General features: G+C 46.1%; 1 protein-coding gene across 1 annotated transcript; it reads right to left on the bottom strand.

Moving 5' to 3' along the window:
* Positions 1 to 3,635: 3,635 nt before the first annotated feature.
* On the bottom strand, positions 3,636 to 22,109 carry LOC138664081 (oocyte zinc finger protein XlCOF22-like). The gene is made up of 6 exons (XM_069750512.1): positions 22,050 to 22,109; positions 21,676 to 21,825; positions 21,161 to 21,546; positions 20,980 to 21,077; positions 16,515 to 16,605; positions 3,636 to 6,486 (listed from the first exon to the last, which is right to left on the bottom strand). The coding sequence occupies exons 3-6, from the start codon at positions 21,291 to 21,293 to the stop codon at positions 5,474 to 5,476; spliced, it is 1,335 nt and encodes a 444-aa protein (XP_069606613.1). The 5' UTR covers positions 21,294 to 21,546; positions 21,676 to 21,825; positions 22,050 to 22,109; the 3' UTR covers positions 3,636 to 5,473.
* Between the last annotated feature and the right edge of the window lie 507 nt (positions 22,110 to 22,616).

Raw genomic sequence — 22,616 nt, 5'->3', positions numbered from 1 at the left:
ATCTTGGTGGCCTTCCTTATCGCGTGATGTGCGGTCTTTTGTGCAGTCCTGTGGGACTTGTGCGCGGGCCAAGCCTTGTTGCTCCTGTGTTAGTGGGTTGCTTTTGCCATTGCCGGTCCCTGAGAGGCCCTGGACGCATATTTCTATGGATTTTATTTCCGATCTTCCTGTTTCCCAGAGGATGTCTGTTATCTGGGTTGTTTGTGACCGATTCTCTAAGATGGTTCATTTGGTGCCTTTGCCTAAATTGCCTTCTTCTTCTGATTTGGTTCCGTTGTTTTTTCAGCATGTGGTCTGTTTGCATGGTATTCCTGAGAATATTGTGTCCGACAGAGGTTCCCAGTTTGTTTCTAGGTTTTGGCGGGCCTTTTGTGCTAGGCTGGGCATTAATTTGTCTTTTTCTTCTGCATTTCATCCTCAGACAAATGGCCAGACCGAGCGTACTAATCAGACTTTGGAGACTTATTTGAGATGCATTGTGTCTGCTGATCAGGATGATTGGGTGGCTTTTTTGCCATTGGCCGAGTTTGCCCTTAATAATCGGGCTAATTCGGCTACTTTGGTTTCGCCTTTTTTTGTAATTTTGGTTTTCATCCTCGTTTTTCTTCTGGGCAGGTTGAGTCTTCTGACTTTCCTGGTGTGGATTCTGTGGTTGACAGGTTGCAGCAGATTTGGGCTCAGGTGGTGGACAATTTGGTGTTGTCTCAGGAGGAGGCTCAATGTTTTGCTAACCGACGTCGCTGTGTTGGTTCCCGGCTTCGGGTTGAGGATCTGGTTTGGTTATCTTCCCGTCATGTTCCTATGAAGGTTTCTTCTCCTAAGTTTAAGCCTCGGTTTATTGGTCCTTATAAGATTTCTGAGATTATTAATCCGGTGTCTTTTCGTCTGGCGCTTCCGGCCTCTTTTGCTATCCATAATGTCTTCCATAGATCTTTGTTGCGGAAATATGTGGAGCCCGTTGTTCCCTCTGTTGATCCTCCGGCCCCTGTGTTGGTCGATGGGGAGTTGGAATATGTGGTTGAGAAGATTTTGGATTCTCGTTTTTCGAGGCGGAAGCTTCAGTACCTTGTCAAATGGAAGGGTTATGGCCAGGAGGATAATTCTTGGGTTTCGGCCTCTGATGTCCATGCCGCTGATTTGGTTCGTGCCTTTCATCTTGCTCGTCCTGACTGGCCTGGGGGCTTTGGTGAGGGTTCGGTGACCCCTCCTCAAGGGGGGGGGCTACTGTTGTGAATTCTGCTCTTGGGCTCCCTCCGGTGGTTGTTGATAATGCAGTTATTCCTGAGCAGCAGTCTTGGACAGGTGTTTCTGCTAATTGCAATTTTGACTGGGGTATTTAGCTGTGCAGGACTCATTAGTCCTTGCCAGTAGTCAATGTTCCTTTGGAAGTGTTGGTCCTCTGCCTGGCCTTTCCTGCTTGCTGCCAATTCAGCAAAGATAAGTGTTTGCTTCATTTTTTTTAGACACACGGCTGTGTGTTTATTTTTGTGCTGATCTTGTTTCTATTTTGTTCCTGCTAGACTGTGCCTGTTGTTTTTCTCAGTCTAGTTGGACTCACTGGAGTCGCAGATATACTCTCCACATCTTTAGTTAGGTGGTGGAGTTTTTGTATTTTTCTGCTGTGGATATTTTGTAGTGTTTTATGCTGACCGCAAAGTATCCTGTACTTTCCGTTCCTATCTAGGTAGAAGTGGCCTCCTTTGCTTATCCCTGTTTTCTGTCTGCGTGTCTTTTCCTCTCCTACTCACAGTCATTATTTGTGGGGGGCTACCTATCCTTTGGGGATCTACTCTGAGGCAAGAGAGTTTTCCTATTTCCATCTTTAGGATTATTTACTCCTTAGGCTGTGTCGAGATGTCTAGGTCTGGTTAGCCACACCCCACGACTACTTCTAGTTGCGGTGATAGGATCAGGGTTTGCAGTCAGTAAAGTTACCACTGCTCCAGCGAAGGTCATTTCATGCTGCTCCAAGGCCACCTGATCATAACACTGGTTCCTGCCTGCTTCCTTATCCTACTCATTCCTGCCTGTGTTCCCGTGTCTCCTGAAGCAGTTCCTGTCCATCCAGACTGAACTGGTTCCTAACAATTACTGTCCCTCCAGTCTGAACTAGGTCCTATCTGATCCCTACTCGTACCTGCCTGTGTTCTTGCCTTACCCGAACCAGTTTCAGTCTCGCTAGCCATGCCCGCCTGCCTGCCTAGAGTGCCAGCCGTGCCCATCTGCCTGCCACAGTGCCAGCCGTGCCCGCCTAGAGTGCCAGCTGGGCCTGCCTGCCAGAGTACCAATCGTGGCCATCCATACTAGCTTGCACCTGTCACTAGTGTTTCATCCCACAGTGGGATCAGCTGCCACAGCCATACACCGCCCTGGAGTGGTACCTGGCAGCTACCTGCTGCACAAGCCTGACCTCATGATCAGAGGCTCCAGTGAACACCAAGGTAGCTGCTTAGTCACGCCCCTCCCAGGGTAATCTGGTTTGTGGCACAGTGGGGCTCGCGCCACCCAGCCAGGGTGCGAGTAACAATCATGTAGCTTCAGCTACATAAACTAAATATCCGAGCATGCCCAAAATACTTGGAGATCACCCGAGCATTTTCAGAAATCTTGAGTAACAAGCATACCCGCTCATCACTATATGTATCAAATGCCATAGATCTTGTATTCCTGGACAACTTCACAGGTGATGGAGGATGTCTACTGTATGTTGTGTTTCACATTTTGAGCATGTATACAATGTTGTAGGTGTCATTTTAGCCTGCATTCACGGAGTGATGTATGCCCTATGTAGAATCAATAAAGCCATGTCCATGTAACTACTGTAGGGAATACATTTCTTCTGTGACATCGTAGCATTCAAATCACCCATCTAGAAGGCCCGATGTCTCTCCCCTACCAAGACCAACGCTGACGTAGTATGGAGGATATTTTGCTCGTTGAAGCATTCTGCGATCTTGAGGTTTCAAGAAAGACCTCCATGTTATTCATCTGAGTTGCATCTTTCCTACCACTAATATATTTTTGGGCTAGGCTACGTGCCTTAACTATATGGGTCCACTGCATTTTGTCTTGTAAACTGTGGTGCCTGTTCACATAGGATGCATTTTGATAGTGCTGGGCAGCCTGCTTGATCTAATAGAAGGGTGTAACTACTAGGCTATACCTGGATGCTGTGCATTGTCATAGTGTGAACAGCGCCACATACAAGTCTTTCTAGTGCATTGATATACCAAGAAACCGCCCCCTCCATGAATTAGTAGGCTGTGAGCGGTTGCCTCATCGGTATTCTGGCACCTGTGTTACTGTCATCTTAACTATATGGGTCCACTGAATCCTGTTAGTGCATTTGTTTGGAGGCCCAGGCAGGTAAGGATCTCTGCCTTTTTGCTGTATTTTTGGAGGATTTTCAAGTCCTATTTTTGTGCTATTGCTGTTTAGAGTTAGGCTACGTGCCTGAAGGAAGATGAACGGCTTGTGTCTAAAAAAAGGAAAGCGCTGTGTTATTGTTTCAAAAGATAGTAGGGAGAAATTGATCCAACATGTCAGCCACCATGGTGCATCCCTGTTTTGCCAAGGTTACCTGTTTTGCCAAGGTTACATAATGTACAGGTGGACAATTATTCATAAACTTAGAGTTGCTTAGAAATAATAACAATTTTATTGATATAGCGCCAACATATTCCGCAGCGTTTTACAAATTATAGTGGGGATTTGTACAGACAATAGACATTACAGCATTACAAAAATGACAATTCAAAATAAATACCAAGGAGAGTGATGGCCCTACTCGCAAGCTTACAAACTATGAGGAAAAAGGGGAGACACAAGAGGTGAATGGTAACAATTGCTTTTGTTGTTTGGATCAGCCATAGTGTAAGGATCAAGTGTTCATGTAAAGCTGCATGAACTAGTTAACAACCTAAGTATGTAGAAATACAGACATAGAGGGCTATTAACTGTACAAATTGTATGAGAACATGATGCGAGAAACTTGATTTTGGTCTAACTTATATGAATGGGCCACACATGGATAATTCGGTTAATGCGTTGAGGCGGTAGGCCAGTCTGAACAAATGCGTTTTTAGGGCACGCTTAAAACTGTGGGGATTGGGGATTAATCGTATTTACCTGGGTAGTGCATTCCAAAGAATTGGCGAAGCACGTGAAAAGTCTTGGAGATGGGAGTGGGAAGTTCTGGTTAATGAGGATGCTAACCTCAGGTCATTAGCAGAATGGAGAGCACGGGTAGGGTGGTAGGCTGAGACCAGGAAGGAGATGTACGGTGGTGCTGAGCCATGGAGCGCTTTGTGAATGAGTAGGGTTGAGCGAAACGGATCGTTCATTTTCAAAAGTCGCCGACTTTTGGCAAAGTCGGGTTTCATGAAACCCGACCCGATCCCTGTGTGGGGTCGGCCATGCGGTACGCGACTTTCGCGCCAAAGTCGCGTTTCGTATGACGCGCTTGGCGCCATTTTTTTCAGCCAATGAAGGGGCGTGGGCAGAGTGATGACATAGGCGTCCACGCCCCTAAGACCTATCGCCATGTTGTCACTTGTGCGCTGTAGCGATTTGCAATGTGTAACACCAGCTTTTCAGTTGAGTGAGAGAGAGAGAGAGAGAGAGAGAGAGAGAGAGAGAGAGAGAGAGAGAGAGAGAGAGAGAGAGAGAGAGAGAGAGAGAGAGAGAGAGAGAGAAAAAAAAAAAAATCCCATTGGCTTTGCATTGGGTTTCGGTCGATCCTCGACTTTTCGCCATAATCCGCCGATTTCACTCAACTCGACTTTTGAGATAGTCGGGTTTCGCGAAACCCGGCTCGACCCTAAAAAGTCAAGGTCGCTCAACCCTATGAATGAGGGTAATACTTTTGTACTGGATTCTGGAGTGGATGGGTAACCAGTGCAATGACTGGCACAGGGTAGAGGCATCGGTGTAACGGTTGGTCAGGAATGGCTGAAAGGGACACAGATCACCTGTGCCTCCACAGATTTTTCTCCCTCTTCTCCTTGCCAAAATAGTTTGCCACAAAACCGAGTGCTCTCTAATATCATCAGGTAGCTCATCGTTACCCAGATAGATCAAAGCGGGTAGTGACACCCGAGGGCTCACCTGTTGCTCCAATTGTATGTTGGCAAAATGGGAGACCCCCAAATCCAATCCACAATGTACCTAAAGTTAGCTGCCAGATTGTATCTTCAAATATCCAGAAAATTAATTCCTCCCTCTCTTCTGGGCAATTGTAGCTTGAGCAATCCTATATGCGTTCTTCCCTTCTCACTCCATATGAACCTCTTAAACGCTGCATTTAATTGTTTAATATCTGGTTGTGACAATAGCTGCGGAAGAGCTTGAAATAAGCATAGCAACATTGGAAAGATGACCATTTTAATCAAATAGCATCTACCTGAACTTTGTGAGATTTTTAATGCGAAACAAGATTTGATTTCCTTTTAAAATATTTCTCACATTTTAAACATTAAAATGGCAACTCCAATATGTGAGTTCTCTGATGTTTAACAAGATTTGACTTATCTCTAAAACATTTCCCACATTCTGAACATGAAAATGGCTTTTGCCCAGTGTGAGTTCTCTGATGTCTAACAAGATTTGATCTCTGATTAAAACAACCCCCACATTCGGGACATAAAAACGGTTTCTCCCCTGTGTGAGTTATTTGATGTTTAACAAGAGTTTTTTTCTCACTAAAACATTTCCCACATTCTGAGCATGAAAATGGCTTTTCCCCTGTGTGAGTTCTTTGATGTGTAACAAGATGTGTTTTATCCATAAAATATTTCTGACATTCTGAACATGAAAATGGATTTTGACCTGTGTGAGTTCTCTGATGTGTAACAAGATGTGATTTATGTATAAAACATTTCCCACATTCTGAACATGAAAATGGCTTCTCCCCTGTGTGAGTTCTCTGATGTGAAACAAGATTGAATTTATGCAAAAAACATTTCCCACATTCTGAACATGAAAATGGCTTTTCCCCAGTGTGAGTTCTCTGATGTCTAACAAGAATTGATTTCTGATTAAAACAATCCCCACATTCGGAACATAAATATGGTTTCTCCCCTGTGTGAGTTCTCTGGTGTGTAACAAGATGTGATTTATTCATAAAACATTTCTCACATTCTGAGCATAAAAATGGCTTCTCCCCTGTGTGATGTTTTTGATGTGAAACAAGATCTGATTTCCTTTTAAAATATTTCCTACATTTTAAACATGAAAATAGCTTCTTCCCTGTGTGAGATACTTCATGTTCATCAGTACTGTTGTGGTTTTTGTTTTTAATATTTTCCTTTAATGAAGTAGAAGGAAGGACCAGTTTAAAAGGATCAGATGATAGATTTTTCCTAAGAAGGGCTTGAGGTATATCTGTGATAACTACATGGTCTTCATATGTATCTGATTTGATACCTTGATCCCCTGCTGCAAAAACTGAAAATATCAGATGTTCCTCTGAGCTCCTGGTACCGTCATCTGCCAAGAATAAAATTATTATTTGTCAATAACACTGTATTAAAATTATATTAATATTTATATTATCGATATAGACTGATTAAGACAGGAGACTAATACCCAAGGACTAGTAGATTATGATGTTAGGCCACCAGGTTGTGCTTTTTCAATATTTTCACATCTCTGGTGAAGCCGTATTCTCTGTAGGTTCTGGTTTCACTTCCCCTGTCACCAATCATTTGCAGTTTCATGTTCAGTGGACCCTTATCAATTTAACTGCAAGTCAGTGCTATTAGATAGTGATCATCTCTCATACACTTCCTGACAGGTATATACTTGCATCTAGCACAGAGTACAGTAGTATGGTCATGTAAAAATAAGCAATGGCTTTTATGCAAGTGTAGGTTTTTATATATATATATATATATATATATATATATATATATATATATATATATATATATATATATATATATATATATATATATATATATATATATATATATATATATATATATATATATATATATATACACCAGTGGGGCAAAAAAGTATTTAGTCAGTCAGCAATAGTGCAAGTTCCACCACTTAAAAAGTTGAGAGGCGTCTGTAATTTACATCATAGGTAGACCTCAACTATGGGAGACAAACCGAGAAAAAAAAATCCAGAAAATCACATTGTCTGTTTTTTTAACATTTTATTTGCATATTATGGTGGAAAATAAGTATTTGGTCAGAAACAAAATTTCATCTCAATACTTTGTAATATATCCTTTGTTGGCAATGACAGAGGTCAAACGTTTTCTGTAAGTCTTCACAAGGTTGCCACACACTGTTGTTGGTATGTTGGCCCATTCCTCCATGCAGATCTCCTCTAGAGCAGTGATGTTTTTGGCTTTTCGCTTGGCAACATGGACTTTCAACTCCCTCCAAAGGTTTTCTATAGGGTTGAGATCTGGAGACTGGCTAGGCCACTCCAGGACCTTGAAATGCTTCTTACGAAGCCACTCCTTTGTTGCCCTGGCGGTGTGCTTTCGATCATTGTCATGCTGAAAGACCCAGCCACGTTTCATCTTCAATGCCCTTGCTGATGGAAGGAGGTTTGCACTCAAAATCTCACGATACATGGCCCCATTCATTCTTTCATGTACCCGGATCAGTCGTCCTGGCCCCTTTGCAGAGAAACAGCCCCAAAGCATGATGTTTCCACCACCATGCTTTACAGTAGGTATGGTGTTTGATGGATGCAACTCAGTATTCTTTTTCCTCCAAACACGACAAGTTGTGTTTCTACCAAACAGTTCCAGTTTGGTTTCATCAGACCATAGCACATTCTCCCAAAACTCCTCTGGATCATCCAAATGCTCTCTAGCAAACTTCAGACGGGACTGGACATGTACTGGCTTAAGCAGTGGGACACGTCTGGCACTGCAGGATCTGAGTCCATGGTGGCGTAGTGTGTTACTTATGGTAGGCCTTGTTACATTGGTCCCAGCTCTCTGCAGTTCATTCACTAGGTCCCCCCACGTGGTTCTGGGATTTTTGCTCACCGTTCTTGTGATCATTCTGACCCCACGGGGTGGGATTTTGCGTGGAGCCCCAGATCGAGGGAGATTATCAGTGGTCTTGTATGTCTTCCATTTTCTAATTATTGCTCCCACTGTTGATTTCTTCACTCCAAGCTGGTTGGCTATTGCAGATTCAGTCTTCCCAGCCTGGTGCAGGGCTACAATTTTGTTTCTGGTGTCCTTTGACAGCTCTTTGGTCTTCACCATAGTGGAGTTTGGAGTCAGACTGTTTGAGGGTGTGCACAGGTGTCTTTTTATACTGATAACAAGTTTAAACAGGTGTCATTACTACAGGTAATGAGTGGAGGAAAGAGGAGACTCTTAAAGATGAAGTTACAGGTCTGTGAGAGCCAGAAATCTTTATTGTTTGTTTCTGACCAAATACTTATTTTCCACCATAATATGCAAATAAAATGTTAAAAAAACAGACAATGTGATTTTCTGGATTTTTTTTTCTCAGTTTGTCTCCCATAGTTGAGGTCTACCTATGATGTAAATTACAGACGCCTCTCATCTTTTTAAGTGGTGGAACTTGCACTTTTGCTGACTGACTAAATACTTTTTTGCCCCACTGTATATATATATATATATATATACTAGGTGGCAGCCCGATTCTAAAGAATCGGGAGTCTAGAATCCATATATACTTTATTTATTCAAATGTAAGAATAATACAATTAATAAATAATAGTAAGAAAGAACAAAAATAATAGGCAGTATATGGAGAAAACACCAAACAAAAGTTCAAAATTGGTGTGAAAATGTCACTGAACCACTTCACAACTAAATATATATAGTTTTGGTAAATGGTATCATTTTTTTGACGAAATTCGGCAGGAGCTTGAAGAGCAACGTCACTGGGCCCGCCTCCACGCAGTAGAAACTTGCTGTGAGGTAAAAATTCAAAAATCACACCAAAATGGCGGGCGGAGTGTGTCACAGTACGGCACGTTTCTGATTGGTCGCTCGCAGCAGGCGGCAACCAATCAGACACTGGACACTGTTGACGTCACTTATCTCCGGACATTAGCTCCGGACATTATCTCCGCACATTAGCTCCGGACATTAGCTCCGGACAAAGCCACGGAAGTTGGCACAAATTGCAGGAAGTAGTATTCTAGGCAATTAATCTCCGGACATTAGCTCCGGACATTAGCTCCGGACATTAGCTCCGGACAAAGCCACGGAAGTTGGCACAAATTGCAGGAAGTAGTATTCTAGGCAATTATATATTAGATATTCCTATTCTATGTGTACACATTTATTCTACCTATTCTACTGTAAGCTGTCAGTGTGATTTTACTGTACACCGCACTGAATTGCCGGCTTTTCTCTCTAACACCACTGCGTATTTCTCGCAAGTCACACTGCTGGTCCGTGTGTAATCCGTATTTTTCTGGCTTCCATAGACTTTCATTGGCGATTTTTTTGCGCAATACGGTGACAAACGCAGCATGCTGCGATTTTCTACGGCCGTAGAAAGCCGTATAATACGGATCAGTAAAATACGGCATATAGGAGCTGGGGCATAGAGAATAATTGGGCCGTGTGTAATGCGTGTTTTACGGACGTATTTTATGTGCTCATACGTCTGTAAAACTCGCTAGTGTGACGCCGGCCTTACTGCCAGGCAGGTATATGGTTTCTCCGTCATTCTTTCCCTCTCCATGGGACATATTCACACTATGAAGTTCTCCACCGTAAAAATATTGGAGTCTGGTGATTCACAAGGAAAAAATGTCAACATACAATATTCTGAGTCAGTTAATGAACCAGGATATTCTGGATGACATGAGAGTACGATCTGGAAATGCAGACCCATTCCCTTGAATGGGCAAATTCAATCAAGCGGATCAAAACACAGACATGTATCCATTTTTTGCCGGACAGCTTTGGAGTGTGTTCACACCTGAGTTTCTGAGTTTTGACTGTTCCCTTCAGGAAAATGGAATTTATCTGTTGCACAACTGAAGCAAACAAAACCGAGTGGGACTGTTAATTGTTGTCTGTCTGGATGCCTTTATTATTATTTTTATTATATGTGTTCTTTTTTAGAATGGAAAACAAAGTTCTGAGTGATAAGCTTTTTTTGCTATATATATATATATATATATATATATATATATATATATATATATATATATATATATATATATATATATATATATATATATATATATATATATATATACATACACACACACACACACATATATATACTGTATATATAATATGAATGTAAACAAAGGTGTCATTTTTATTCACACTGGTTACTGATCACTATAAATCACTATATTGTACATGTTGTTACAATTACAGGGACACCACATATGTCCATGTTTACTGTGATGATTTTGTATAATTTTTGAAAATAATTCTATAGTTAGAAATCTCTGGTGATTACAGCACTTATAGGACTCACAGGACTGTGAATACAGAAGTATCTCTTCTGCTTCAAAAGTGGCAAAAATAAAAGAACCTAAAAAGGTTAAGTGCCTGGTATGTCATGGTACCAAAAGAGGGCCATGAGTATAGAGCTATAACTGAAAAAAAAAAATCACATTCCGAAAAAGTAAAAGAGTAAATTAAAAACCATCAATATCTTTTATCACATATGCAAAATATAAAGTAAAAAATGGATGAAGTGTAAAGTAATGGCCGGAGCTGGAGCTGCCCCTCCCCCCGCAGCGTAAGGGTAGGCACATCATGACCATGGGATGGAGGGAGGGGTTAATGAGTAAGTTAGTAAACTGTTAGTTTAACTAGGCAGTGGGGGGTGGGGCCTGTTAGTTCCCGCTCTCCAGACAGCAAGTGTGCACCTACCTTGGCCACTGTGGACAGCATTCTGGAGAGCCTGAGGGCCGTGGCAGCAGGGCACCCTCCAGGCTGGCTGGAAAGGCAGGTAGCCGGAATCATCGGGAGCGGAGGGTCGGCGGTGACAGCAGCAGCGACGACGGCGGTGTCTCCGGTGAGGCGCGCGCGTCGGACAAGGCCTCCGGACCGGCTGTCGCCCGACTCAGCTCCTCGGGCCCCCCGTCGGCGCAGGAGCTCCTCCAGGGACCCTCCAGGCCGGGCGCCTTTAAATAGCAGCGCCAGCAGGCCCCGGCCTGGGAGGAATCCTACTGCCAGACGGGGTCCGGCGGCGGCTGCAAGGCCTTCACCTCGCGGCATTGCAGGGGCGGAGCCAGCGCGAGCCGGGCAGCGTTTGAGGCCTAGTACATCGGGGGGCCGCAGCGGGGATGCTCCTTCCGCGCGGCCTGCCTCTGTCTCACCTGCAGCAGGACGGGGGAAAGGAGCGGTGGCGGGTAGCCCTGCAGGTCCGGGTGTGGGGCTGGCCCCGGTAGCATCAGCAGGGTTTGCCCCTGCAGCTGGATTGATGGACACAGCGGCGGCCTCACACAGTGGGGGATGGGGGCTCGGCCGTTTGGACGACAGACCAGCGCCAGCAAGCAGAGACGGTACAGGCTGCGCTTCCTTCACCTCAGGCTTCATCATCACAGCAAGACGCAACGCAGACTCCCCTGTGGCAGTTGCCTCCTGATGCGCTAGATCTCCACGGACAGCGGCGGTTGGATCCTGGGACTCCGGCTGGGGGGATCACAGCTCCCCCGCAGCCTGGTGAGTGTTTGTCCATGTCTTTGCTACCTGTACAGTGTTTGCCGTCTCCGGTGCGTGTGGGGGCACAAGGGGGTTTGGCTACGGGTTTTGGGGTTAGTGGCGTTGTCGGGGCTGATGTGGGGGGTGTCGGGGCGGTGTTAGAAAATGTGAGGGATTTGTTGGTGCGGTTGGAGAGGGGAATGAGTGATCAACGGCATTTGGCGGCGTGGATGGGGTCGCAGAGGGTTACAGGTTCGAATGAAGTGGCGTCGGGCTCCTGGGCGCCGGTGTCGGTACAAACGGAGAAAGAGAAGGAGTGTCGGGTCCATTTAGATGATAGGGCTCATGGGGAGGAATATGTGTGTTTTGAGGGCCCTTTGGGGGCGCATCTTAAGAAGGAGGTAAAAGAAAAGATCATGAAGGATGAGTATGTTGAAATTTTTTCGCTGCTCCCGTTAGAAAAATTTAACTTGGACAAAGGGAAGAAGGAGGATAGTAAGAAGGAGGAGGAGGAGAAACGGAGGTGGCGTTTGATTCCTCAGACTTTCATAAATTGGCTGCAGGCGTTTGCTATTTTGGCGAGTGTAATTGGGGAGAAGGCGCCTGAGAATTGTTCGGGCCTTTTTTGCTACATGGACTCTATTGGAGAGGCACATAGGGTTTATGGCGGACAGTCTTGGTTGAGGTATGATGAGCAATTCCGGCAGAGGAAGGCTATACGTCCAACGCTTCGGTGGGATCAGAAGTATATCGGGCTTTGGCTGCGGGTGATGGCGCAGTACAAATTTGGCCTTTCCTTTCAGGGGGGCCGGTAGTTCCGGTCAGAGTAGTCAATCCAGTTCGGCGGGATCGGCCGGACAGTCCAGTCAGGCGGGGGGATCATAAAGCGGGCTTGTGTTGGCAGTTCAACGACGGGCAATGTAAGTTCGGGGTTAACTGCAAATTCAAGCACTTGTGTTCACACTGCAGTGGCTCTTCCCATGGGGCCTCAAAATGTTTTAAAAAAGCTAAGTCCAAGTCAGGGTCAGGGAATTCTCAAGGGGGTGACGCCAGTGAGTCTGGAAAAGATGGTCCCCTTTCTAAATAGATACCCCCGGAAGGAGGCGGCGGGGGTGCTACATCGAGGTTTTCGGGACGGTTTTGTTATTCCGGCCCTTTCGTTTGTGGTTCCTCAGACGCTTAAAAATTTGAGGTCGGCGGTGTTACATGGGGAGGTGGTTTCAGAGAAGTTGAAGAAGGAGGTCGCGTTGGGAAGGATGGCGGGCCCCTTTTTGTCTCCTCCGTTTGAGGATTTGGTGGTCTCACCTCTAGGTGTGGTTCCTAAGAAGGAAGCTGGTAAATTCCGTCTGATTCACCACTTGTCTTACCCGCGGGGGTTGTCCGTTAACGACGGTATTGCGCCTGAGCTTTGCTCGGTGGTTTACGCGTCATTTGATGAAGCTGTCGCGTGGGTTTGCAAGTTTGGTCGTGGGGCCTTGTTGGCCAAGACGGATATTGAAGCAGCGTTCAGGCTGTTGCCAGCTCATCCTGATAGTGTTAAGCTTTTGGGTTGTTTTTGGGAGGGGGGGGGTTTCGTAGATAGGTGTCTACCTATGGGTTGTTCCCTATCTTGCGCTTTGTTTGAGATGTTTAGTTCGTTTTTGGAGTGGGCGGTTAAGGATGTTTCCGATTGTGATTCGGTGATACACTATCTGGATGATTTCCTATGTGTGGGCCCGGCTGGGTCAGATCGTTGTTCGCGCCTTTTACGGGCTGTCGAATGGGTGTGTGAACGTTTCGGGGTTCCATTGGCCCCCGGGAAGACGGAAGGGCCGTGTACGTGCTTGAGTTTTTTGGGGATTGTCATTGATACGGTCGGGTGGGAGTTTCCGGAGACAATATGGTAGGTTGGATTCTCGGCGTCCTGTGTCTTTCGCGATGTTGGAGCGATTGGGTGAGATTTTGGGTGACTGTTGTGGGTTGCTGTTTGAACAACGTCTTTTCAGTTTGGCTTTCTCGTGGGCATATTTTGGTGCAATGAGAATTAGTGAATTGGTGTCTCCTAATAAGTATACAGCTGGGGGAGTTTTGGCAAGGGATGTTCTCTTGGCCAAAGGACGTGTGGAGTTCTGGTTGCGTCGATCCAAGACGGATCAAGTGGGGCGCGGTAAGAAAATTGAGCTGGGTGAGGTAGCTGGTTCACTGATGTGCCCAGTTAGTTGTTTGAAAGGTTTTTGGGGGCTAGGGCCTCGCAGGGAGGGATCCTTACTTTGTCATGAGGACGGTTCTGCTTTGTCTAGATATCAGTTTCAGACGATTCAGAGAGCGGTTGATTTGTTGGGGTTGGATGATTCGCGTTTCACTCCTCATTCGTTTCGGATTGGGGCAGCTACGGATGCGGCTGCTGGAGGTTTGGATGCGGAGGCTATCAAGCGTATTGGGAGATGGAAGTCGAATAGATATCGCAGTTATGTTAGGTGTTAGGGGTGGTGTGCGTTTCTCATCCTGAAGAGGTGCGTTTAGGAAGTTGGTGTTTTTTTTTAGTTGGTTGATTGACCTTTGTGTTTGTATTTTTTAGGTTCCTTACCGTTTTTGGTGTGGATTTTCGGCCATTCCTATGTGCATTGGGGAGCCCGGCGCGCTGATGTACGGTCGGAGGGTAGACAACTCGGTTTCGATCGGTCGGTAGCGGTGGTCCGGTGGATCGGTTTTAGAGGTTTGGCCTGGAACAGGGTGCTGAAGGAGATTAATGCTGCGGTAGTTTTGGACAGGTCACCGGATATTTTGGTGCTACACGTGGGAGGAAATGACTTGGGTTCGCGCCCATTCAGAGAACTAATTAAAGACATCAAGCAGGACTTGTTGCGGTTGTGGCGGTTATATCCGGGGATATCAGTGGTATGGTCGGAGATTGTACCGCAAAAACGGTGGAGGAACATGCGGTCATTGGATAAACTTAATAAGGCCAGAATCAAGGTTAACAGAGCGGTGTCCGCGTTTGTGGCCAGGAATGGTGGAGTAGCCGTAAGGCATTTTGAGTTGGAAAAAGGTGACGGGGCATTCTGGCTTGCAGACGGTGTGCATCTGAATGCCGTTGGAATTGATTTTTGGGCACTTGGGCTGCAAGAAGGTGTGGAGAAGGCCATAGCGTTTCGGAGTGGTGGGGTCTCGGGTCTTTAAGGTTTCAAAGTCCCTCGTTGTGGTGGCTGGGGGGAGTCCTTGGAGTTGATGGAAATTGGGTTGGGGGGATTCATTGGCTTATGGCTCCCCGGTATTTTATGTTAAAACTGGTTTTGGATCTGGTGACTTGGGGGGTTCCGGCGGGGGTAGTTGGTTCCCCAGGAATTGTAACGTGAACAGGGAACCCCCTGGGGTTTTGGTGCTCCTGAGCCAGGCGGTATCGGCTGGGAGTAATTTGGTTTTGGTAACGTTCACGTTGTGCTGTGTTTTGATCACCAGATCCATGGGAGCTCCGAGGACCCCTCCTAGTTTAAAAGTTATTGGATGTTATTATTTATGATGTTTTGTTTGTATTTAAATAAAAAGGCTGCTGTGGCCGACATTATTCCAAAAGAATACGTAGTTGGAGTCTTTATTTAGGGGTAAGAGGGTATGGGTTACAGGGGAGGAGTTATCGAAGGTAAGGGTTGTGCCGTTTTATACCCCAACTGCTCGACATTACCAGGGTCAAGTAATGGCCGGAGCTGGAGCCGCCCCTCCCCCCGCGGCGTAAGGGTAGGCACATCATGACCATGGGATGGAGGGAGGGGTTAATGAGTAAGAGGTGGGGATAGAGGAAACTGTTAGTTTAACTAGGCAGTGGGGGGTGGGGCCTGTTAGTTCCCGCTCTCCAGACAGCAAGTGTCCCGCCCTCCCGCCCTAATTGTTTTGGTTTAGGTGGGTTTTTTATTTCACCTTTTGGGGTGGTATGTTAGGTAACATGGGTCATTGTGGCCGTGGTGGCTGGGGGGAGTCCTTGGAGTTGATGGAAATTGGGTTGAGGGGATTCATTGGCTTATGGCTCCCCGGTATTTTGTGTTAAAACTGGTTTTGGATCTGGTGACTTGGGGGGTTCCGGCGGGGGTAGTCGGTTCCCCGGGAATTGTAACGTGAACAGGGAACCCCCTGGGGTTTTGGTGCTCCTGAGCCAGGCGGTATCGGCTGGGAGTAATTTGGTTTTGGTAACGTTCACGTTGTGCTGTGTTTTGATCACCAGATCCATGGGAGCTCCAAGGACCCCTCCTAGTTTAAAAGTTATTGGATGTTATTATTTATGATGTTTTGTTTGTATTTAAATAAAAAGGCTGCTGTGGCCGACATTATTCCAAAAGAATACGTAGTTGGAGTCTTTATTTAGGGGTAAGAGGGTATGGGTTACGGGGGAGGAGTTATCGAAGGTAAGGGTTGTGCCGTTTTATACCCCAACTGCTCGACATTACCAGGGTCATGTAAAAAAAATTCACTAGATAGAAGAGGGAAGATGTCAGAATGTAAGAACATGATTGTACAAAAATGAGGAAAGGAACCAAAATCTGTTTAAGATTTAGGAATACAGACACATAATCAACGTGTTTAATTAGGGGAAAAATATACTATGTAATGATCAGAGTGGATGGTAGTAGGTTTACAAAAAACAGGGTTATACCAGACATTGCAGGAATCTGCAGCAGATCACCATATAATGTAATATAATAATAATTATCATGTGCTGCAAGAACGATAATGTAAACTGACCAGATATGTGCAAGAGATGAAATGTCCGAACATGTCACAAAATAATCATATATTATTATAAGCACAATCATGGCGCATAAATAAATACCCATAATGGATTTGTGTTCCCTCTGGGATGGAGCCAACCCGATGTGCGCTCCTGGCACGGATTGTTTTTTAGGTTATACTCACCTATGCGGTTATCTGTGGGAATCTCCTCTTTACACCACTCATCACCTCTCATATATGTCTCTGTAGTATTAATATGGGGCAGATATTTACCCTGAAAAAAAAAATTTAAGAGTCAGAGAAAGATGAAAAAATCATAACCAGAAAACTAGGGGAAGATCCAGACAACATTTAATGTCTATGATCAGCTTTACCCTGTCATCTCCACCAAGTATAAAACACACACTGAATGGCCACATTATTAGAGACACCCACGTTGTCTATTCAGATCCTCAGCAATTCAGATTGTAATAGATTCCACTAGATGAAGAAGTAATTCTGTGGGATTATTGGACAATCTGCAAATAATATGGAGATACTGATATGTTGTGAACAGTCTCTTTCATTTCATCCTGAAGATGCGCTTTAGGATTAAAACATGAGGACTATGAAGTCCAGGGAAGCAACAAAAACTCTCTAATGTTCCTGGAATCAATCCATGACTAGTGGATCATTGTGACAAGGTGCATTGTCCTTCTACTGTAAGGAAACAGCCGCCATGAAGTGATGAACTTGATTGGCCAAAATGCTTATGGAAGCCCTAATGTCCAAACATCCATCCACAGATAACAAAGAATCCAGGATGAGCCAAGAAAAAAATCCCCCGCCATTACTCTACCTCCACCCGCCTGAAATGATGACACCTGATAGATGATGGCACAGGAACTGTTCATCTGATGTTATAGCCCATCTGTGCCAATAAAAAATAAGCGATTTCAAACACATTAGTTGGACACCAGTCCTGTAGTCAGTTAAAATTTACAAGACTGTGCATTACCTACAATTTGTAATGCAGCGGCATCCACGCTATGCAGTGATGAGTGTAACATCCCTGCCAGCATCACTGCATGGCTTCCCATCTAGCATTTTACTCACTACTGCGGGCCATGCTGTGTGGTCTGTCCTCTGCCTGCTCCATGCTGTGAACCTCTTGACCTTGCTTGCTGCACACTTCCTGGCTGTATGCTTAGGGCGGCGGCCCCAGCACTTCCTGAGTCTTATAGAGACTGTGTGCACACGCCTAATATGCCCCCACCCTATTGCCAAGAGGTATTGGGTACTTAAGGCATCTCCACCCATAGGAAGATACCTGAGCAACAAACTCTCTCAGTCTTCTTTCTGTTACTGAGTTGCAGGTCCTGTCCTGTTTTCCGCCTTCCTGGGGGCTGCATACCCAGGCCTGTTTCTGTGCTCTTTGTGTCTAGCTTCTGCCACCCTGGGGGCTGTATACCCAGGCCTGAATCCTTTGGCCTGAACTTGTTCCCGTGTCTGTCCTTGTCTGAGCTTCGTCCTATACCTGTTTGTATCCTAGTCTGTTGCCTTCCCTAATCAGTTGTGTGTATCCTTGTATCCACTCCTTCTGCTCTGTTCTCGTTCCACATCCTACAGCTCTGCTCCTGTCCCGCATCCTGTGGTTCTGCTCTGCTCCCGTCCCACATCCTGCAGCTCTGCTCCCGTCCCGCGGCTCTGCTCTGCACCCATCCTGCGTCCCTGATCTGCTCCCATCCCATGGCTCTGCTCTGCTCCCGTCCCGCAGCTCTGCTCCCGTCCCTGCTCTGCTCCCATCCCGCAGCTCTGCTCCTGTCCTGCGGCTCTGCTCTGCTCCCGTCCCCCAGCTCTGCTCCTATCCCGTGGATCTGCTCTGATCCTGTCCCACGGCTCTGCTCTCTGCATCCTGAGGCTCTGCTCTGCTTTCCACGTCCTGCAGCTCTGCTCTCCATGCCCTGCAGCTCTGCTCTGCCCTCCGCGTCCTGCGGCTCGTGGCTCTTGTCCCTACAGTCTGTACTGGTTAGTCAGTTCCCTCTTCCTACTCGTACCTGCCTGTGTTCCTGCCCTACCCGTTACAGTCCCAATTCCTCCTGTCTGTTCCATGCCTGAATGCCAGCCAGAGTGCCAGCCTTGCCCGCCTGTATTTGCACCTGTCCCTAGTGTTCCGTTCCCTAGTGGGATCAGCTGCTTCAGCCTGACACCGCCCTGTAGAGGTACCTGGTAGCTACCTGCCGCACAAGCCTGACCTTACCACTAGAGGCTCCAGTCAACACCAATGTAGCTGTTTAGTCACACCTCTCCAAGGTAGTCTGGTTTGTGGCACAGTAGGGCCACAATACTCACTCGCGCCACCTAGTCAGGGAGCGAGTGTGACAATGAGGCAGTGACCCAGCAAAGTTCCAAACAAAAGTCTCTTTAATATGTTTACTTCACAGCATTAATGTCTAACTCACAACATTAGGCAGGGGTCACACTTGTGAGTTCTATGCGAGAAACTCGCACAAGTCTCTTGCATCAATACCCGGCACTGCAGCCGGCTCTCGGGAACGGAGAGTTCAGCTGCATAGATATACATGCAGCCACACGCTATGGTCCCTAGTTCCGGCGGCTGTACCGGGTATTGATGCGAGAGATTCGGGCGAGTTTCTCGCATGGGACATGCAAGTGTGACCTCCACCGTCCAACTCCCAGCATTACACAGTACACTATATCCTCTGGATAGCAGCCGAGAACCATATCCTCCAGTTTGCAGCCAATAAACACGCCAGTCCACCTCCAAGACCAGTTACCGTGGGTGACCTGTTATGACCTGGTGGTTAGGACAATAATGGACCTGGTGGTTAAGACCACACGGAAAGACATGATAGTTACACTAATACAGGACAAGCTCTGGGAAGTGGGGACTCTGCTGACCGCAATCCCTAATCCTATCACACACACTAGAAATAGCCGTGGATTGCTCCTAACGCTCCCTATGCAACTCATCACAGCCTCAGAACTAGCTAGCCCTAAAGATAGAAAAATAAAGCCTACCTTGCCTCAGAGAAACTCCCCAAAGGAAAAGGCAGCCCCCCACATATATTGACTGTGAGTTAAGATGAAAATCACAAACACCGAGATTAAATAGATTTTAGCAAAGAGAGGCCCGACTTACTGAACAGACAGAGGATAGGAAAGGTATCTTTGCGGTCAGCACAAAAACTTCAGAAAACCACGCAGAGTGCGCAAAAGGACCTCCGCACCGACTCACGGTGCGGAGGTGCCACTCTGCATCCCAGAGCTTCCAGCAAGCAAGACAAAATCAAAATAGCAGGCTGGACAGAAAAATAGAAAACAAATAAATAACTAGCAGGAACTTAGCTTCTGCTGGAGTAGACAGGTCACCAGGAAGATCCAGGAGCGAACTAGACCAATACTGGAACATTGACAGCTGGCATGGAGCAATGATCTAAGTGGAGTTAAATAGAGCAGCCAGCCAACGAATTAACCTCGTCACCTGTGGAAGGAAACTCAGAAGCAGCAGCTCCACTCACAGCCACCAGAGGAAGTCCATGGACAGAACCAGCCGAAGTACCATTCATGACCACAGGAGGGAGCTTGACAACAGAATTCACAACAGTGACCGCACAGCTGTGGGTGCCAGGCATCTCAGGTCCCCTGGCTGCTCTGCACGCTAGAAAACACCAGACTGACCCTGACACACCCAAACCCTTTACTGCAGGGCTTTTAACCAAAGAACCTGTAGCCTTCGGCCACATGGAAAACCAGGCCAGGAAGGATACGGACTGCCACACTACCATCCTGTAGTCCAGTTCAAAACAAAAGGTCAGCAGGTTTTCTCAAATCTGCCCTGGACAAATAGCTTGTCCAAGACTAACACTCACTTTTAGTTTTCATTGCAGTCACAGCTACGCCTGTGACTGCAATGCACTCCCATAGCCTCAATACGCCTCCGTGCGCATCCTGGGGGGAACATACAGTGACCCTCACATGTAACACTGGTCACTGCCTCACATATTATTGGTATCTTCATCAGCAAATCATGTATGTCCTATGGATCCCCTTTCATTGCATTTTTTCCCTCAATCACAATATTATCAGTACTAATATTTTCAACAAGAAAAAACTGGAGAGGTTAGGAATTTTTCAAAATTTCACTGACAACCATGCCTAGGTGAAGTGCTCAAAATTCCCATTCTAATGTGGTTTCAGACTGAAAAATTATCACTTTATTTTATATTATATATTTTATTATTGACCATGGTAACTGGTCTTGGAAATGGACTGCAGTGTTAGGCCGGGATCACACATGCGAGAAACACGTCCATGTCTGGCATGTGAAATCCAAGCTCTGGCGCCGGCACTTCGGAGCGGAGCGTGCGGCTCCATGTGTTGCTATGCGGCCGCATGCTGTGCTCCACAGTGCCGGCGCCAGAGCTTGGATTTCACATGCGAGACACGGACGTGTTTCTTGCATGTGTGATACCGGCCTTATTAGTATTCTCAATTCAGGAAAGTTTCAATAAAGAAAGTGTCAGTGTTTCTAATAAATTGTCCTTTCAGTGTATAATACTGGGGGATAAAACAAACCTGAACACAAGACCTTCACAGATTTCTACACATCATAGTGGAGATCTCATGACACCTTCTCTCCATCTACCTTATGATCCTGAGGAACATCGAGATCTTCTTGTTTACAGTCCTGTGGAAGAAGAGGACGGGGACATCTCTCTGGTGTTGTCCACTCAATGGATAGAACTGGAGGAAACACATACAGGGACTGAATTCATTCTTTACATACAGATAATTATAGGCCGTGTGTATTTAGTCCTGTCTATTACCTGGTGATGTGAGGGGCTGGGGAACCTCCATCATGACATCCTTGTACTGATCTTTGTGTCCTTCTAAATACTCCCACTCCTCCATGGAGAAATAGATGGCGACATCCTGACACCTTATAGGAACCTGACACATACAATGATACCGTCATCCCCCGATCCCTCCATAGCGTTACTGTATAATGTCCCAGCATTCCCAGCAGTGTCACCTCTCCAGTCAGCAGCTCAATCATCTTGTAGGTGAGTTCTAGGATCTTCTGGTCATTGATGTCCTCATGTATCATGGGGTGAGGTGGAGGCCCCGTGATTGGGCTCAGGGGTCTTCCCCGTCCCTCAGACACAGGGTCCTGACAACGGTCACTAGAGGTCTTCTTCACTACTGTGTAATCCTGGTTATGGAGAGACACATTAATAAACCTCACTACAGACATTTCCAGAGTCCTCACCTCTCCAGTTCTGTCCATCTGTTATTCCCATAGATAAGAATGATGTAATGTGACGTCATCAGAATCTCTCACCTCTCCAGTAAGCCGGAAGAGAATCTCTAGGTTGAGGTGTAATATCCTCTCCGCCATCTTGTCCCTGTCCCTATCCATCCTTGTAGGGTCACTCAGGAGAATTCTCTTATATAGAAGATCTCCACTGAGAGGATCCGATATTGTAGGGACCTGAATGGGGAGAAGATGACGATGTAACATCATAAAGATCCCATGTAAGAAATCTCCGGAGCTGTTACCGGCGTCACATGATCTCTACATCCAGTCATGGCCCCGTCCTGCCCCCGGTATAACACACAGTCCCATTATAGTCACATACAGAGATTTATCACAGGCTCAGCACTGAGGGGGTTAATGTCCCCTGCGCCCAGTAATGGGGAATCTCCAGCACCTACCTCCACCTGCAGAGCCGCACACCACATATATGGCTGTTCTGTGCGCACAGGACCTGGGATGAGGTCACAGGAGGGGAGGAGTCAGGGGTCACATGATCAGGGGCCTCAGTGTATGCAGGACTCTGCTGTGCTGGTTGTCATGGTGCTGGATGAGGGGAAGTTTCTGTGTGGGGTCAGGATAGATGGTGCAGTGCGATTTCCGCCGATGTCGGCAACAAAGGAAATTAATTTCTCCATCTCCTCCGCGGCTGTGCTATGATTCTCCAATGCGAGATTATCGGAGCACACAGCACTCACACGCGGTTCCCGCTCGCTGCTCTAGCATCTGATGTGATACGCTAATGTGACTTCGGTCTTATTCTGTATGGGTGGGTAACAACAACCAACGTAATATAGCATGGGACAAAGTATACACAAAATAGACCAAGGCAGGGAATATGGAAAATATATGGCTTTATTAATAGGGTGCCTATGATTACATATCAATCAATTATGTATATTAAAATATGTAATTTATACAAACAAAAAATAAAATATAAAATTAATAAATAATAGAATGCGTACACT

This window comes from Ranitomeya imitator, chromosome 2, assembly GCF_032444005.1.
Source record: "Ranitomeya imitator isolate aRanImi1 chromosome 2, aRanImi1.pri, whole genome shotgun sequence".
NCBI lineage: Eukaryota > Metazoa > Chordata > Amphibia > Anura > Dendrobatidae > Ranitomeya > Ranitomeya imitator.
Note: the sequence above shows the minus strand (reverse complement) of the source record. Positions and strands in the feature narration are given on the sequence as shown.

Bases quoted from the DNA above. Each gene is read 5' to 3' on its own strand.
- LOC138664081 (XM_069750512.1), bottom strand. From the start codon at position 21,293: ATGTGTCAGGTTCCTATAAGGTGTCAGGATGTCGCCATCTATTTCTCC. The intron at 16,606-20,979 runs GTAGATGGAGAG...TTTTTTTTTCAG, and splicing joins ATGTTCCTCAGGATCATAAG to GGTAAATATCTGCCCCATAT. The intron at 6,487-16,514 runs GTGAGTATAACC...TATTCTTGGCAG, and splicing joins TCCCACAGATAACCGCATAG to ATGACGGTACCAGGAGCTCA.